General features: G+C 44.5%; 4 protein-coding genes across 12 annotated transcripts in view; 1 reads left to right on the top strand and 3 right to left on the bottom strand.

Moving 5' to 3' along the window:
* Positions 1 to 539: 539 nt before the first annotated feature.
* Positions 540 to 3,141, bottom strand: avpr2b.1 (arginine vasopressin receptor 2b, tandem duplicate, 1). Its single transcript, XM_058055333.2, has 2 exons — positions 1,995 to 3,141; positions 540 to 1,499 (listed from the first exon to the last, which is right to left on the bottom strand). The coding sequence occupies exons 1-2, from the start codon at positions 2,848 to 2,850 to the stop codon at positions 1,231 to 1,233; spliced, it is 1,125 nt and encodes a 374-aa protein (XP_057911316.2). The 5' UTR covers positions 2,851 to 3,141; the 3' UTR covers positions 540 to 1,230.
* Positions 3,142 to 3,146: 5 nt separating this feature from the next.
* trnt1 (tRNA nucleotidyl transferase, CCA-adding, 1) lies at positions 3,147 to 7,221 on the bottom strand. Of its 5 annotated transcripts, none has more exons than XM_078794421.1 (9): positions 7,060 to 7,221; positions 6,661 to 6,779; positions 6,341 to 6,534; positions 6,039 to 6,177; positions 5,721 to 5,847; positions 5,431 to 5,624; positions 4,554 to 4,807; positions 3,890 to 4,159; positions 3,147 to 3,853 (listed from the first exon to the last, which is right to left on the bottom strand). In XM_078794421.1, the coding sequence occupies exons 1-8, from the start codon at positions 7,083 to 7,085 to the stop codon at positions 3,914 to 3,916; spliced, it is 1,299 nt and encodes a 432-aa protein (XP_078650547.1). In that variant the 5' UTR covers positions 7,086 to 7,221; the 3' UTR covers positions 3,147 to 3,853; positions 3,890 to 3,913. The 5 variants fall into 5 exon arrangements, with proteins under 5 accessions (XP_078650547.1, XP_078650546.1, XP_078650548.1 ...); XM_078794420.1 differs by having other exon boundaries at positions 3,147 to 3,827; positions 3,875 to 4,159; positions 7,060 to 7,219; XM_078794422.1 differs by having other exon boundaries at positions 3,147 to 4,159; positions 6,661 to 6,752; positions 7,060 to 7,219.
* Positions 7,222 to 7,381: 160 nt separating this feature from the next.
* Positions 7,382 to 11,020, top strand: arl6ip5a (ADP-ribosylation factor-like 6 interacting protein 5a). The gene is made up of 3 exons (XM_058056431.2): positions 7,382 to 7,609; positions 9,774 to 9,991; positions 10,071 to 11,020. Exons 1-3 carry the CDS (start codon positions 7,431 to 7,433, stop codon positions 10,250 to 10,252), a joined length of 579 nt encoding a protein of 192 aa, XP_057912414.2. The 5' UTR covers positions 7,382 to 7,430; the 3' UTR covers positions 10,253 to 11,020.
* Positions 11,021 to 13,490: 2,470 nt separating this feature from the next.
* The window catches only part of frmd4ba (FERM domain containing 4Ba), a 34,180-nt gene continuing 31,635 nt past the window's right edge, over positions 13,491 to 16,035 (bottom strand). For 4 of the 5 annotated variants that reach the window (XM_078794416.1, XM_078794415.1, XM_078794418.1 and 1 more), the window contains 2 exons: positions 15,672 to 15,870; positions 13,491 to 14,402 (listed from right to left, as the gene is read on the bottom strand). In XM_078794416.1, the coding sequence (XP_078650542.1) occupies positions 15,678 to 15,870 (193 nt within the window). In that variant the 3' untranslated portion in view covers positions 13,491 to 14,402; positions 15,672 to 15,677. The remainder of the gene's footprint in view (positions 14,403 to 15,671; positions 15,871 to 16,035) is intronic. The other variant, XM_058052508.2, reaches the window with a different exon arrangement.

Raw genomic sequence — 16,035 nt, 5'->3', positions numbered from 1 at the left:
AAAGTTATATAAACATGAAACCAACCAAAAGAAAAGATTAGAACGATGGAAATGTTTCCATTCTTTGGTAATCAGCAGTAGAACATATGTAAGTTTCAGGGAAATATCAGTTCCCAACTAGAAAAGGGATAAAACCGGCTTCTTGTGAAATGATACATTTCAAGCATAACTTTCACTTTAACACAAATATTTTTTCCTTTTGTGACACTTCGATTCAACGATACAACATAAACACACAAAAAAGGCTTGTTAGACATCAAAATAATGTTTTATTTACTAATATAACACAATGAACTTTTTCTTAAAACTATTAAACTATGAACTATTTATAATTTTCACATTTGGAACCGTGGGTGTGCATGTTAAAATGTCCCTACGATAATAACCTTCTGCAGGCTACACTCCTCCACTCACTCACTCACTCCCTCGTCATTCGTCAACTCTCCATGCTGCGGCTACCCTGGTGCATTCAGGTGCCCATCCAGCATCGTAATTGGCAGCTACATTTAATCACACGCTAATTTTTTAAAGAGTGCCACGAGCAGAAATGTTAAACATGAACAATTTATTAACCAACATCATAACGGCACATATTTTCAAATATGTTTTCATATTTTCGCCACTAACCGTTTACCTCAATCGCAGGGACTGAGGCAATCATGTAAGTAAGAATCTACATTTTCAACTCACATATTGTACGATATATTAACAAAACACCACGCATTTGCACTCCAGAGAAAATCACAGTGACGTGCCAGGAAACCATCGACATGATTACATAGCACAACAAAGCAAAATCCCACTAATATGTCACTCAAAGGATTTATTACGCCAAAACATCACACATTTTGGTTACAAAATTATGTAGAAAAAAAATAATATTGGTTTAGATTTTATGTAGCCCTTTTCAAGGCACCCAAATGCTTTACATGAATTGAACCCATTATTCATTCCCTCCTCAGTCACAAATTGGTGGTGGTTATCTATATCTGTATCCACAGCTGCCCCAGAGTAGTCCGACTGAAAAGCTGCCATTTAATGCCATGCAGGCTCTCGAACCACCACCAAACACTCTTTCACGTTCATACACCATAAAATGACATTTGGCAATCAGTCAGTGAACCGCTGGTGGAGCCGCTGGTGGAGCCGCTGGTGGAGCCGCTGGTGGAGCCGCTGGAAAACCAACCCTACTGGAAAGGGACAATTTCCGGACATTTACAGTCTCATGGTCTAAGACGCCTCCTGCCCTGTCCCTGTTCTGACGCCATAAAGCGGTCTCAGGGCAGGTAAATGTCTCGGTTCTGACAGGTTCTTGAGGTTGATGAAAAGCGAGCTGACCATGGTCGCTTCCTCTTGCATCGATTCCTGCTGATTAGACCGGCCTCTGCACACCACGTCCACAAGCCTCCTGGGGGACCTGACGCTGAACATCAGGTAGATGCAAGGGTTGGCGCAGCTGTTCAGACTGGCCAGCAGCATCAGGATGGTGAAGGTTGCAGCTGGAAGCACGTGATAAAAAATATTATAGCAAAACCGAGTTTTAAAATGTATACGACTAGATCATGAGCTCTTCAAAATACTGCACAGATAGGATAACAATATATGGAGTTGGCTCCGTTTTTCCACCTTTAACAATTCCAGTGCTTCATCTATCTGTGCCCGCCCGCCATAAGTGCATTTTAACCGCCACAAATAAATTTGGCACTGTTTGACCCTAATCATAAATACTATACATCATGGGAGCGTGTTGTTCCAACAATTCCAGTAGATGGCATTGTAACTACACTTCCTAACACACCTGGTCTACCAGAGAATAAGAACATGTAGCAGGAGGGATCAGCTGTGGCAATTACAACACTCTGTTTTCAAACAAAGTGTACCTAAGGTCTTATTGGACACTTTTGGACACCTTCTTGCTTATGACAGAAGATGGTTAGGTTGTATTTCTAAACCGATGTATTTGGGTTGGATGGGTTCTTGGTAATTGTCCTTACTTTGAATGGGTGCGTCCTGGTCCCACACGGACCACAGTTGCACCGTGAAGAAAGGGGTCCAGCAGACGATGTAGGTGAGCACAATGACCATGGTCATCTTCAGCGTCTTCGCCCTGGCTTTGGACACCCCCGCCCCGCTGCAGGCCCTGCTGCTCGATTGCCCCTCGACATGGTGCGACTTCAAGTGCAGGTTGGAGTACACAGCCCGACAAATGCGCACTTGGCACACGATCACAGAGAGAACCGGCAAGACGAAGATGACCATAGAGGTCCACGTCACGTAGGCTCTCAAGCCCCACGGCGAGACGAACCTGGCCCAACAGTCGTACACCCCGGGGGCGACCTCCACGCGGGAGAAGATGAACACCTGCGGGATGCCACCCAGCAACGAGGCGCACCAGGCTGCGCACACGGGCGCGTTCCAGCGCGCCCTGTGCCTCTGGAATGTGACCATGGGGTGGCAGACGGCTTGATAACGATCGATGGTCATCACTACGATCATGTACGTGGAGGCGAACATGCCGACCACCTGCAGGTACTTCACTGCGCGACACAACACGTCCGGACCCACGAAGCGGTCCGTGATGTCCCACATCAGCTGCGGACAAACTTGGAAAAATGTCACCACCAAATCGGCGAGGCACAGGTGGAAGACGAAGACGCGCATTCTGGAGAGCTGCTTCCTCCTCTTCCACAGCACCAGCAGGAGCCCGAAGTTGAGGAGCCCGGCCGTCAGGAAGATGACGGAGAGCAGAGCCACCTCTATCCGCGCCAAGCGCTCGTCGCGCGGCTCGTCCTCGGGCTGCGCGTCCGCTTGAGAGATGTTACTCGTAAGGTTCCCACTCCAGCGTTCCATAGTGGCGCACTGGAAGAGCGTTGGGGGTCATCCGGACAGAAAACGAGAAAAAGCACACTGCGTGTTCAGCATCTCCGGGGGAAGACGTGATGGGAGAGGACGTCATCTTGACGGGAGGAGGGGCAAATCTCACAGTCAATCCACAATGTAAAAGGGGTCTCCACATTTCAGCAGGGACGTCCATAGGTTGAAAGACAGGGGGGAGCTTAGCCCCCATGTTTAGATATATAAGCAACGAGTTTATCTGGAAAGCATTCAGCAGGACTTGATATGTGGTTGACTATGAGCTTAATTTCCCACAAATCTATTTGAAGTGTGCCCATATTTTTGATCTTGCAGTAAAATATGTATACGCATAATCTAAACAGCATTATTCAAAGGTGATTTTACATTGCCTGTATAAAAACATGCCTTATTTTGGAAAATCTAATGCCATTTTCTGCCTTTGAATGTCGTATCCGAGCCATAACAGATGCAAGACCACGCCTGTGAGAAAGGGAATTCACTTGGTTCTGTCTAAAAGGCAAAGATGGATAAACATCAGATCTTCTGCATGCTTTCATAACACTTTTGCAAGATAGTTGTGTAAAAAAGGCTTCAGATCCAAAACTGCAGTGATGACGTTATGTACTATTGTCATTTTTATTTTGGATAGATGTTTGTAAATAATCTGGCTAATGCAGATGCATGCGTCACTGTTGGCCAAACAATTATGATAGAAACTGCCACAATGTTGGCAACTTATTGGTATTGGACTAAATAGCAAAGAAGCAAACAAATTAAATGCAACGTCAGTCACAGATTTTCTTACCTATCCGACTGTGATGCTGACATAAATGAGTGCAATTCCCATTTCAGCAGGCATGCATGTCTCTGTCATTGTTGGTCCGCATTATACACGACTCAATTCCATCAATACCGAGCCAGAGCAGCGCTATTACGGCCTTGATTTAACAAAGTTGTAGCTCTTATTCTTGCTCACACATGTGCACACACACACACACACACACACACACACACACACACACACACACACACAGGTTCTGAAAAGTGCAGCAGCCCATTAGGACTTAACATAACTGAGGAGTTCGTCTTTGTCCATTTGATAATGACTTTTCTTCCAGATGTCGCGGAGCTTCTGTAAAGTGGAACCTATGTCCTTGCCTGAGAGGAGGCCCATTTTCCTGAGATCGTGTCCACTGATGGGGAAGCGAGGGATGGCCCACCTGCTGAGCTCAGCCAGCAGCTTGTGCTCACCTTGGTACTTCAGCAGCTCGCACAATTTACTCTGAGTATCCAGCTCCCGACTCTGGCAAAACAGTGACGGGTTGTTTTAAAAGCCATGGAGTGCACTCAACACGTTCAACAACAAAATAAGATAAGAAAACAAGTGTCGAGTGTGGGAGTGATGTTCGAACCATGAAGCGGCAAGGGATGAGTGCACATGTTTTAGTTTTATGGATTTATCCCGCAAGATAGAAAAAAAAAGCAAAAACACATCTGTTTTAAAAGTTAGCGCTCCAATCAAATTATTTTGAGCCTGTAAAAATGGCCACTCGTAATTTGGTCACATTAAATCGATGTGCACAAAGCTCCGCTTCCGATACACTCAATGTAAAAGTGACAAAACGAGTGCAATCCCAAAGCTAATGTCTGCTAATTGTGGCTGCACTACCGTTCTGCTTGAAGGTGACAAAACTTACATCTATGATGAAGTCAGTGAAGGGCTTCAGACTGTCTGGCTCATCTTCATTCTTGCAAAGTTCTCGTCTGTATTTGACGAGGAACTGAGCCAGTGTCTTCTCCTCCTTGGAGACCTTCAGTCGGATGTCCATCTTTTCCACCTCCTCTGGGCTGCGGCAGAGAGCTGCTAGGATGGTCATGGGTTTGGGAGAGCGGCCTTTGGTGTTCTGCCAAACCCGCTTCATCTCCTCAACGTTGCCATCGGGGGGTAAACCTGAGGTTAGACAGGGAGACAATGTTTTTTTACCAAATCAAAGAGGCCTCAATTTGCTTTGCGAATCCTAAAGTGAGCCCAAGAAGGTCTGAAAACAAACATGTAGCATCTCCAACAGGCCACTAAAAGCATGGCATTGACAAAGTTTACATTAATGTGGAGGCATTGAAACCGCTTCATTCACTTCATTTCAGGAACAACTGGAAGAATTGATCCACTGCTTTCTCACTCACATCTCCTAACACACACACTCTTTGACAAATGTGCTCAATTGATTACTCTGCTTGGTGGCCGAGTTTTCAAAAGACACTATTGAGACGTTTAGGGCCTCAGTGAAAATTTGATTCAATCACGCCATCACTCGATCAATAGAGGAGAAACTTTCTGGTGGAGACAATACCATCTGTACTTTGTATAACCATGTTTTCAAGTGAGGATTGGTCATAAAAGATCAGCAGGGTTTCCTCTACATGTAATCATCTTACAGTCCAAGGTAAAACAAAAGCCGCCATACCTTTAAAATGTGCTGTTTTTGTTAAGTTGAAAGCAAGTAAGCAATATATTGTATGAATGGATAAATACATGCTGTATAGATCCCCACGATGCTTTCCTCACATCCTCACCGATGTAATGTGCCAGCCCCAAGCTGTACATCATCTCCAGGAGCTGAGCAGCATGGTTGCCAACCATAATCTTCTTCAGCTCCACCCAAATTCGTTCTCCTGAAATCCCTGCAAGCCCGCTGCCATTTGCTCGAATGGCCTCCAGTGTCTCGGGCTCATGCTCATCAGCTTTCAGAGCCACCTTTCCATAGAACCTGTTTGGAATTTACATGCGTCCATATTATTTAAAGGTGAGCCAACCCCTCCCTTTATAAAGTTCTAGGTGAATACATGACAAGGACCCAGCTCACCTAAAATAACGCAGTATTCTTAAATAGTCCTCTTGGATCCTTTGTTCAGCACTTCCAACAAACCGAACCTTTCGGTTCTGTAGGTCATCGTATCCTTTGAAATAGTCATACAATTTCCCATCAAGATCTACAAAGATGAAGACAGAAAAGCAAGTTAATAATTTGGAGTTTGCAGTGCACTTTTGTATTTATTTATTTTTTTTTTAACCAACCCATGTAGATATCGGAGTGCGGGCTGTCCAAAGCGCAGCCCGCACTTAGGACACCCCTGATTTAAAATGCGGGGCAGGATTGTTCAGTTGACCAGTATAGACAGACCTAAAAACATTGAGTTGATGGTGAGGTCTCTTCTCTCTGAATCTTTCTGCCAGTCGGTGGTGAATTCCACTTCAGCGTGACGACCATCTGTCTGAACATCCACCCGCAATGTAGTCACTTCAAAGTTTTCGTTGTGAAGCTGTGAAAGATGTATACATAAAAAAAGGATCAACAACATTCATAAGGAGTGATGAAGTACACGAACAATGACTAAGGAAGCAAAACACAAATGTCACTGTGTTGATAGTGTCGGCAGGACACCATCAGTGCAATTTTACACAAATACACCAACTTAGACTCACTCGAGCTGTAATAGTCCCATGCTTCTCTCCTTTATTGTTGATCATCCTTATCCCTGCAGCCTGGAACATGTGCTTCATCTCCTCGGGGGTAGCTGTGGTGGCAAAATCCACATCTTCAGGTTGCTTTCCAGACAACAGGTCCCGTACAGCACCTCCAGCTATTCTCAGCTCATACTGGTGCTTCTTAAAGATTCCTGACAAGATAAGACACTTTCATTTTAGAGGTCACAACCTCAAACAGCATTGAGATAAACATCAGTGTGTAAATGACATTGTAGTTTTAAATGAGGTTGTGTGGTTAATAAGCCCAACGTTCTCACCTGCCAGTTCGTTCAGCCCATCGGTGAACAACACCTGGAATTCGCTTGTCTTTAGCTGCATTGTAAAGAGGCTTTTCCACAAGATACGCGTCCTGCCGGTCACACTAGGTCTCAGTATTCTGCTCCACATATGTCAAAACAATATCACAAAAACCTGCCGATTATGAAAATTCTCGAAAATGTCGGCGGAGTAACTTGTCAGTGTTATGTCTGCTTGTTTTTAGCTAGCTAGCTACATCATGTGAACGTCGCCATGCTGTCGAGTGACTCCCGGCGGCCAACCCGCACTTGTCAAACTATTAAACTATATAACACACACACTGATCAAATTAAATTACGTGTCAATTACAACCAGTTTGTTTCACCTGAAACAGAAGCGAGGGTTTAAGTCATTCTCACTTCACATTTCGGGTATACAGCAACATAGGAAGCGTTGTGACGTCACGTGACAACCTTCTTCTTCTTTTTGTGTTTTGACGGCGTTTGCAATCCGTGATGAACTACCGCCCCCCGTCCGTTGCTTCTACGCTATTATTTTATCCGCCACAGTCCAGTTTTTTTAATATACTTTATGATTATTGGTGTTGTAGTCCACAATTCCTTTTGACCAAAACGCCTTCTCTTTTTTATAGTTTGTGCACGTGACAACCGACCAATAGCACGGAGAGCACGAGACTCAAATAATCTCGCGATATCTAGTCACGTCTTTTCACGCGAAGTGCTGCCGCCTGCTTCCTGTCAGTCGGATTAGTCAGCTGAGCGGGAGTAAAATGGCCAAAGCGGAGGTGGCACCGCTGAGACCGTGGGACGACTTCTTTCCCGGGTGGGAAAGATTCGCCAAACCGGACACAAGAGATATGGCCAAATGGAATAATAGAGTCGTTAGCAACTTGTTGTACTATCAGACTAATTATCTGCTGCTAGCTGTCGGTGTTTTCCTTATTGTGGGGTGAGTAACCTGACACTTGTTGACATATGTCACCCATCTCATTCACTAATGTTTATATGTTTGCTTGTGTTCTTGAAAAACGGAATATTAATAACTTTGGTGTCGCTTTTACGTAGTTTTATCGTGGCAGCCGTCATAGAAACGTTTCAAGGTAAACAGGCTCTCTTTGACTTGAGTGTTCCTGTTATTCCTATTTATGAACCTTGCAAAGAAGTAGTCGTTATGTAATGTTTAAATTAATTGAGCAAAACTCTTGAAAATTAAACATGTTTAGCTGTCAAATCTTTTTTAAAATGTCGTCAGCCACCTTTGAGTGTTTTCATGTGTACAATGAGACCAGAAAAAGTCAATAGATCCAAATACTCGCTAAATACATAGACAAAGTCTCAGTCTTCTACATCGATCCCTCCTGCTACGTCTTCTTATTCTCGGGCACACCAGGTTCTTATGAGGTGTATTCAGAAGCAGTGTAAGGGTGCCATCTACTGCCCGGAGTTGGAACGATAAGGCCCATTCATAGGCGGTCCCGTCATCATGTGTTCATGGAAAACAGAATGGGAGTCACAGAAAGACATATCTAAACTGGAATTAGGTCTTCTTTCCACCGGTGCGGACAGTAATTTTCCATAACAGACAAATAATGAGCTGATTGAACACAAAATGGTGGCTGTCATCCGTTCCATGTATGGGAACTTCCTTTTAATGCCAGCTGGGATCAAGTTGGCGCTTCATCCAAAAGTCTTCCTCAACATGTGGTCATGCTCTGATAACTGCGATTGTGACGACCGATGATCGCTTTTGTCGGCTGCTCAAACGCAGATAGCACAAACTGCTTAATCGCCTCCATTGATCCATCCGCTCTGTCAGCGGAATCGGTATTTAGTGTTTTGATGGCGGACTGTTGACAGATTTGAATGAAAAGAGCGTTTTATTTTTCCACACAAAGAATCAACCTCTTACATACTTATATATGTTTTGTAAACACTAAGTACATTCTCTTGCTCCGATGAATACAGCGCATTATCCCAGTTTCCAACGTAAAGGTAGGACAACGGTTCGTTCAAATCCAAAGATGGTAAAAATCTATTCTTCAGTGCATGACAGCATGTCCGCTTTATTGACTCGGAAAGTTAAATTCCAGGTTAAGACTCCCTGAGGTCGCTGCCATGACCCATGACGTCACGGCTGGGCTTGCCAACAGTGGATTAGTCACAGAAATTGGGGATAAAGCCACGGTGCCCGGCCAGGAAAATGCACCTGTTGTGGAGTACATCATACGTATGATATACTTCATTTAGTTGGGATGAAAGTACATTCTTATATGGACTTTAAAATGTGTTATGTTTATTTTATTTCACGTTTTAAATGCATTTTCAGAGTTGAGTAATAATGTTTTTGTCTAAAAACAAGTGAATAATCTTGGTGTCAATATTTGTTCTATGCAGACCTCTGAGGACAATAGACATTACATTTCTACAGTTCCTTTTTCCTGTGTTTGAATGTGAAGAAAGTTGGAATCTATCAAGAAAATTTAATTTGAGAAAACATTTTTAGTAGCATGAAGTTTAAATATTAAAGAAAAAGACATGAAAAAAGTCATAATATTATGAGAACAAAGTAAGACAAAGTTTTTGGGGAAAGTTAGAATGTTATAGGAATAAATGAGAAAATAATTTACAAGAAAAAGCGGAAATAAAACAGCAGCAGAAATGGAAAAAGAGCTGTAATGTTAGAAAAATAAAGTCAAAATATTAAGAGAAATAAACTATGACAAAATGCAATTTTACGAAAATAAACTAAAATAAACTCAACATTATGAGAAAAAATGTCATTTTAATATTATAGGGTTTAAATATTAAAGAAAAAAAGATGGTAATTTTAAGTTGGAATATTAAGTTGGGGAAAAAGTTATAAACTTATGAGAATAAAATAAATAAAAAAATAAAAATGGTAAAAAGAGCCTTACTAGTTCATACAATTTTTTCAATATATATAACTCCTTTACTAAAGTGGCTTTACTAAATATGAAAGTGGCTTTTCAACTCTTACCATTTGTGCCATCCAAGGTCCATGTTGTTGTAATGACTCAATCTCACCACTCGGTGGCGACAGCGACCGTTTGTTCCCCACGTTTGTTCACGTGTCCTGCTCTGGTGCCCCGCAGGTTCTTGAACCCTCTGGGCATGTTGACCGCCATGGCCGTGGTATCGGGCGTCTTTGTGGGCTCGGTGTGGGCCGGCGAGAACCGAGCCGTCATCAACAACTTCAAGAGGCAGAACCCCACAGTCTTTGTGGGCGCCGTCATGGTGGCCAGCTACATGCTAATATCCTTAATAGGCAGCGTCATGGTGTTCATGACGGCCATCACATTACCGCTCACCTGTAAGTCACATACATTATTCTTACAGTTTGGAGGTATGGAGGTACAAAATGACCGCCTCGCTCAATCTTTGCCTTTCAGTGACATTGGCCCATTCTTCTTTTCGCCTCCGTAACATGAAGAATAAACTGGAGAACAAAATAGAATGTGCCGGACTAAAGAGGTCCCCCATGGGAATCTTGCTGGAGATTCTGGGTCAGCAAGAGGAGAACTTTCAAAAGATCCAGACCTTCCTGGAAGACAAGATGAAGGGGGGTGACTAGACCGGACAACACTCGTGTTTACCAAAGATCTACACCCAAACTGTGCATGTCGGAACCGTTCCGGCGTCGATGCCCCGAGCCACGTGTTGGCTCACGTGTGTCTGGGACAGCAGCAGACATGTATTGTAAAAACACCTCAGGGTATTCCACGCCTACGAGATGCAAATCTCTCCGACACATTTCCACACACTAAATCTTCCACAAAAGTAGGAAAGCCGAGGTTATTTTTCCCACAGGAGATCATGGAAGTACAATGAAGCTCTTCCAAACACTTTGTGTGTTCCAAGCTTTTTGTGTGTGTTTTGTTTACACACAAAAAACAATCCAAAATACCACATACTTAGTTTTATCATTCCAAAAAGGTTCAACAAAAAAGTACAAAAGCTATTTTTCTCGTCATGTAAATACTTTTCAATTCTTACATTTCTGACTTCATTCTTAATCTCAGATGATCAGATTCACAGGAAAAGATTTAAAATCTCACATTATTTCAATACTCCGCAATCCATAGTTTGAAACCGGGAAGTAAAAAAGTCATCAAAAGGGAATTTTAATACATGCGCGCAAATGTGAAAATTGTAACTACGTCAATAATATTATTATAATATAATATTTAATATTTAAAAAGAACATTTCATTTCACATTTCATCCATTTTTTGTGTTTATTTGTGTCAAAGCGAATTATTATATTATTTTACTATTATACTATTATATTTTGCTGAAACTTACCTATGTTGTCATGCTGATTAATAAAGAACATACTTTTCTGACGAAAAATGAGTGTAATCTTTCTTTGGGTATATACCATGTCTATATAGCCCAGGAACACAATATTCTTTCCAAATCATCAAAAATGGCTTTTGAAAAATTGCTGTTATTGAATGAGGCCAAAGGTCACAAAAGGCCCCCCTTTTCATAGCAGTCTTAAATAATCTGAAATATCAAGACTCAAATAGTAAACTTCTGCCAAAGTCAGTTTTTTTTGCAATAAAAGTAGCTTCTTTTTTGGGTGGGGGGGTCACAATGAACGGAATACGTGAGTCAAAGGTCGGGAGTAAAGACTTGAAAGCGTTGTGAGGTCTTAACCTGAATCCATTAGTATTCCCAAGCGTGTTTCATCCTGACAGAGCCCTCCAGGTGACTTATTAGCTCCACCAATGCTAATCAATGGACTGCTCTGCTTTATAGTCAGGACCTTTGACAAAGCTCAATGGGTGGGGTCATGTCATTCACTTCCATGCGTCAATGGAGCGCCGTGTCAGCTACTTTTATTTGCTGTGGAGATTACAGGTAATTAATACTCGTAAAAGCTCATGCAATTATCGAGAGCTGTAAATGTGTGGAAAAGCCACCTAGCATGACCTGTGCAGCTCCACCGGGATCCACCCGGCGTCTCTCCAGGTGGACCCGAGCTGCAATGACGTCACCCACCCCCACAGCCTCATCCGCATCGTGCAACACGAAGAAGCGAAGCGCTGCTGGCAACAAGCTCAAGTCCAATCATGTCTAAGCTAGCACAGTGGAAGGTCTTGTTCTCTCCCATGCAGCTGCTCACGTCTGTGCACGTGCACGTGCACGCACCCGACAGGTGTCTTCTTCTGCACACCAAACTTCCTGCACAAGAGCTGATCACATTTGCGTTGTTGCGCCATGCGTGTGCTGTAATTGCTCGCATGCTCTCCATGCACAACATGAACAAGGTTAACAAGTTTTTGAAGGAATTCTGCACTTTTTCTTGGAATTCTGTCCATCATGAAAACAGGTCTTTTCCCCCTGTAGTGTTCTAAAGATATAATAAGAGCTAAAAAAAAAAGAGGCAGCCAAGAATGCATGTAATCGGATGCAACTACTTAGCTTGTGACCTGTTTATTAACCAAGCTATGGCGGTACAGGAATGCTAATGAAGGCCTTTTTTCTTTCACAATACAGTTTCACACTAGGATGCTCAGAGGTATTTACGAACGGGAACACCCCCCCCCCCAGTAGGACCAGGATGAACCACCACAGGATGCATTGCCATGGTAACCAAAAAGCCAAATGACTCATCTTCAATTTGACCTGAGGGGGGCAGGGACAGGTGGTTTCAGGTGTTTCGTCATTTCAGCCTTTCAACCACACGGAAACTTGGTGCCTTTAAACGGTGTTGTTTTTCATAACGGCTTCCAGAATGGGAAAATGTATCCGCTATGTTCGGAAACCGATGACGCCATCGCCCAGTCTCCCATTCCGTAGGTCCTATGTTCGAGCCCCGTGCGGGCAGTGTGAATCAGGTAGGTTACAGGAGAATTTACAAATGCGGTAGTTAGGATGCCATCTAGTGTACGGAGTTGTAATGACAAGCCACACAGACAGAGGATAAACAAATAGCACCAAATCTAAAAAAAAAAAAAAAAAAGTTGCACTACATTTTTCTGTGGCGGTCCTAATGTAATGTGCCGCCACAGATAAATGAAGGGTGAATCCCTGCTGAGCAGATGAGGTCTTTGTGCAGCCTGCATCTGGTGTGGATCAGCCGAGGCCCAAAGACAAGAGGCAGATGCCAAATGTGTAAAAGCCGGGAAACCGGGTGATAGTACGAATCCTCCTTCGCGGTGATTCAGGAAGCGCAGAGCCATGGTAACCAATTCACGCTTTTAGTGGCAGAAAATGCGGGTCAGGGAATGAAATGAGGTGAAGGGTTAAGAGCCTGAATGGGGGGGGGGCGGATCCCTACATGTGTACAGCAGATTTCTGCCAAGCGGGAGGAAGAGGAGGAGGAGGAGGAGGAAGGTTGGCTTCAATAAACACTAGCTTGTCATTCAACGGGAGGACACAAGTGGTCCCTGCCCAAAAGTGGGCGTGGCGGGTTTTAAAGACTGGTTTGGTGGCTTTAGTGTTTAAGAACACAAGAAACCAGCCTGGCAACACGGCAGTACGGCAGCGGGATGACAAAATACAAGACAATAAAAACACAGCTTTCGGGTGATGTGTTTGGCTAAAGGAGGCGCCGCTGACGTTCTGTGAAAGACAACGCAGTTCAAAGCCAACACATTAAGGTAGAAGTCATCTCCTCGTGCATGTAGTACCACTAATGGTACTACTTCCAAGAGCATTTAATTAGCTAAACTGGCTGAACACACATCGAGTTCCCTCGTTTAATGGACTTAGATTGAATCCTGCAGGCCTCCGCCACTTAAATGGATTAGTTTGTTCTTGTAAAGCAGATGTGACCCAGGAAGCAAACAAATCACTTCCACCAAATGCTGATTTCTTTTTATTCAAACAAATGAAATGATACAAATTCCTAAGAACCAGCTTAACATTATTTACCATATATTACATGCTTTTCAAAATACACAAGAAGCTCTAAAAAAAAAAAAAACACAAACCAACCAGTGTGTTAACAATAATAACATGTACAGAAATTAGGAGCACCGTTCCATGACTTCCAGCATGGATGAAATAACCATGTTTCCTTTTTTTGTTTTTTCCTTGTTCGTTTCTCCTCTTCAGTACTTGTGCTGCAGTGGCAGTAACCGTGTGTGTATTCTTGGGAGTAATACTGGTGTTAGACGGGACAGAAACGCAGATATGTGAATACCAATGAGTACAGGAAGCGCTGTGGCGGTTAGGAGTATTCCGAAATAAACGGCGATTATCTGACAGCTGCTGAGGGTTCCGCTCACCGGCCGTCTTTGTCCCGACTCGCTCCCAAGGAGCTCCTTCATTTACGCTGAGGTCCGTTAGGTCCCTGGTCTGATCCTTCATTGGCGTAACGAGCACATTTGCATGCAAGCGGCAGGAGAAGTTGTCGGTTGCGGCTCGCGGGTTCGATCCTCGGAGGCTCTTTGCAGAGTTTGCACTGGAGATCCCGGTACGTGACTGTCACAGCGCCGTAGCTTTAAGCACTCGCTGTCAAGTCCGTTTGGCATTTCAACAGAAAGTCTGACTCCTGTAGACTCGGAATAACTCCAGGTAAAGTCCTTCATTCTTTGGGTGTCCTTGCTCATGGGCAATAAAAGGGCTAAGTGCAGTATAAGGCACAGTGACAACGTGTCGTGCTGAAATTATGGCAGCTAAACGATGGTTCCCGGCTCGGAGTCCTCGTGCCAGCATATCCGGTCTTGGGGGTCCGTCTCGGTGTGCGTTTGGTTGATGTCTACGTAGGATCTGAAGCGGGCACAAAAAAAAAAAAGAGATTATTACGTGGCTGAACGGCCTCTTTCACACATGCTCAGCAAACGTGGGCATTTCGTGTCATCTCGTCATCATCTTTCCGCCGACGCGGCCTAACCCAAACCCACAGAGGCTTTCAAGTGGTGTGAAAAAGCACCAGACACAAAATATGCGCTTGTGCGCCGCATGTGTGAAAGGGCAAATCCGGACGAGGTCTGTGAATCAGCACAAAGGAGCCGGAACACATTGGAGCACGAATGCTGGACAATGACAAGAGCGGCCATGTCTGTTGCTGGCATGCCGTGCACTTCGTGACCGAACACACACACATGCACACGTACATGTGTGTAGCTATCAACTATCAACTGCCACGATGCACAGGGGTCACATGTTCCCTCCGACACACAAGTGCTCCGCCTCCGCCGGAGTTCACGTCCGTGAGTTTTCAACTACTTGGTCCCGTTTATTTGGGCCTGTCAAGATTACCCGTAAATCAATCAACCGCACGATAAACAGCGGCCTCGTGTATCGACACGTTCATGCGTGTTTGTTTTCCTTCCCTCTCGCTACCAAGCGGGCTGGATGACAAGACGGTTCACTCTGTGTGCGGGTCTCGGCACCTGGGCGTGTTGGTTCTATAGCAGAATGAACGTCAAAATGATTTGATGAAATTTGTTAACGTGACAGGCCGACGTTTATTTTTTATGAACTGATAAACATTTGTGGTAACATGTTGTAAAAGTCTCATTACCATTTTTTGTCTGAAAGTCCAGTTTGGAGAGATTGGATTTAGCTGGATGACGCCCCTACCGTTGCCAAAAGTGAGCCAATCCCCATCATCAGAAGAAGACAGATGACCATCACCTTGACAACGATTTGGGGCCTTCTTTTGATGGAGTGACATTGATTTTGGGGGGCAGGTGATTAATTTCCCCGCTCCATAGAATGGTGCGCCTCTCTAAAGACCCCGATGGGGCACGCCCCCCTTTCATAGCTTCCATGGGCAGGGGGCCTCTGTATAGTCCACGATGGAACATTAGCAAAAAAAAAAAAAAAAACCACGCCACAGAGGAATGTGACCACTGGATGATGACACGCCAACGACAGGAAGTGGAGCAGGCACGCTGTGCGAAGAAGCCATGCAGTTGCCTCGCTATGCCAACATCTCGGCTGCAACGTTCACTTCAAAGCGCTGACAGCAAGCAGACTGCGGCGTCTGGAAAGCGGCAAACGCACGGACGCCGGCCGTGGCCGTTTACTTACGAGGAGCTACGAGGGCACTTGACGGGGCCGGCGCCCTCTGCGGGCCACCAGCCTCGCTTGGCGGTCAGGGGAGGAGGAAGAGGAGGGAAGGGAGGAGGAGGAGGAAACCGAAGAGGAAGAACTTGCAGGAAAAAAGATGCGGCGTCCCCGGCCGTCAGGGCTGTGCCACGAACCGTTACAAATCTGCGAGGCGCCACATCTACGAGAAAGCCAGGCCGGTTAGGAGTGTTCAAGCCCCTCAAAATCCAGCTGTCATGTTGCAGGGTGGAAGAAGGCATATTCTGTCTGCAGTTACTGTACGCGGCGCTGACAGTAACGTCAGACATCACCTACAGTACGTTCCGCAGGAATCAGGTCGCATTCA

The sequence above is a fragment of the Doryrhamphus excisus genome, linkage group LG11 (genome assembly GCF_037039965.1).
Source record: "Doryrhamphus excisus strain RoL-2023G ecotype Guam linkage group LG11, RoL_Dexc_Guam_v1.1, whole genome shotgun sequence".
Taxonomy (NCBI): domain Eukaryota; kingdom Metazoa; phylum Chordata; class Actinopteri; order Syngnathiformes; family Syngnathidae; genus Doryrhamphus; species Doryrhamphus excisus.
The sequence above is the reverse complement of the archived record's forward strand: the minus strand, read 5'-3'. Positions and strand labels throughout refer to the sequence as shown.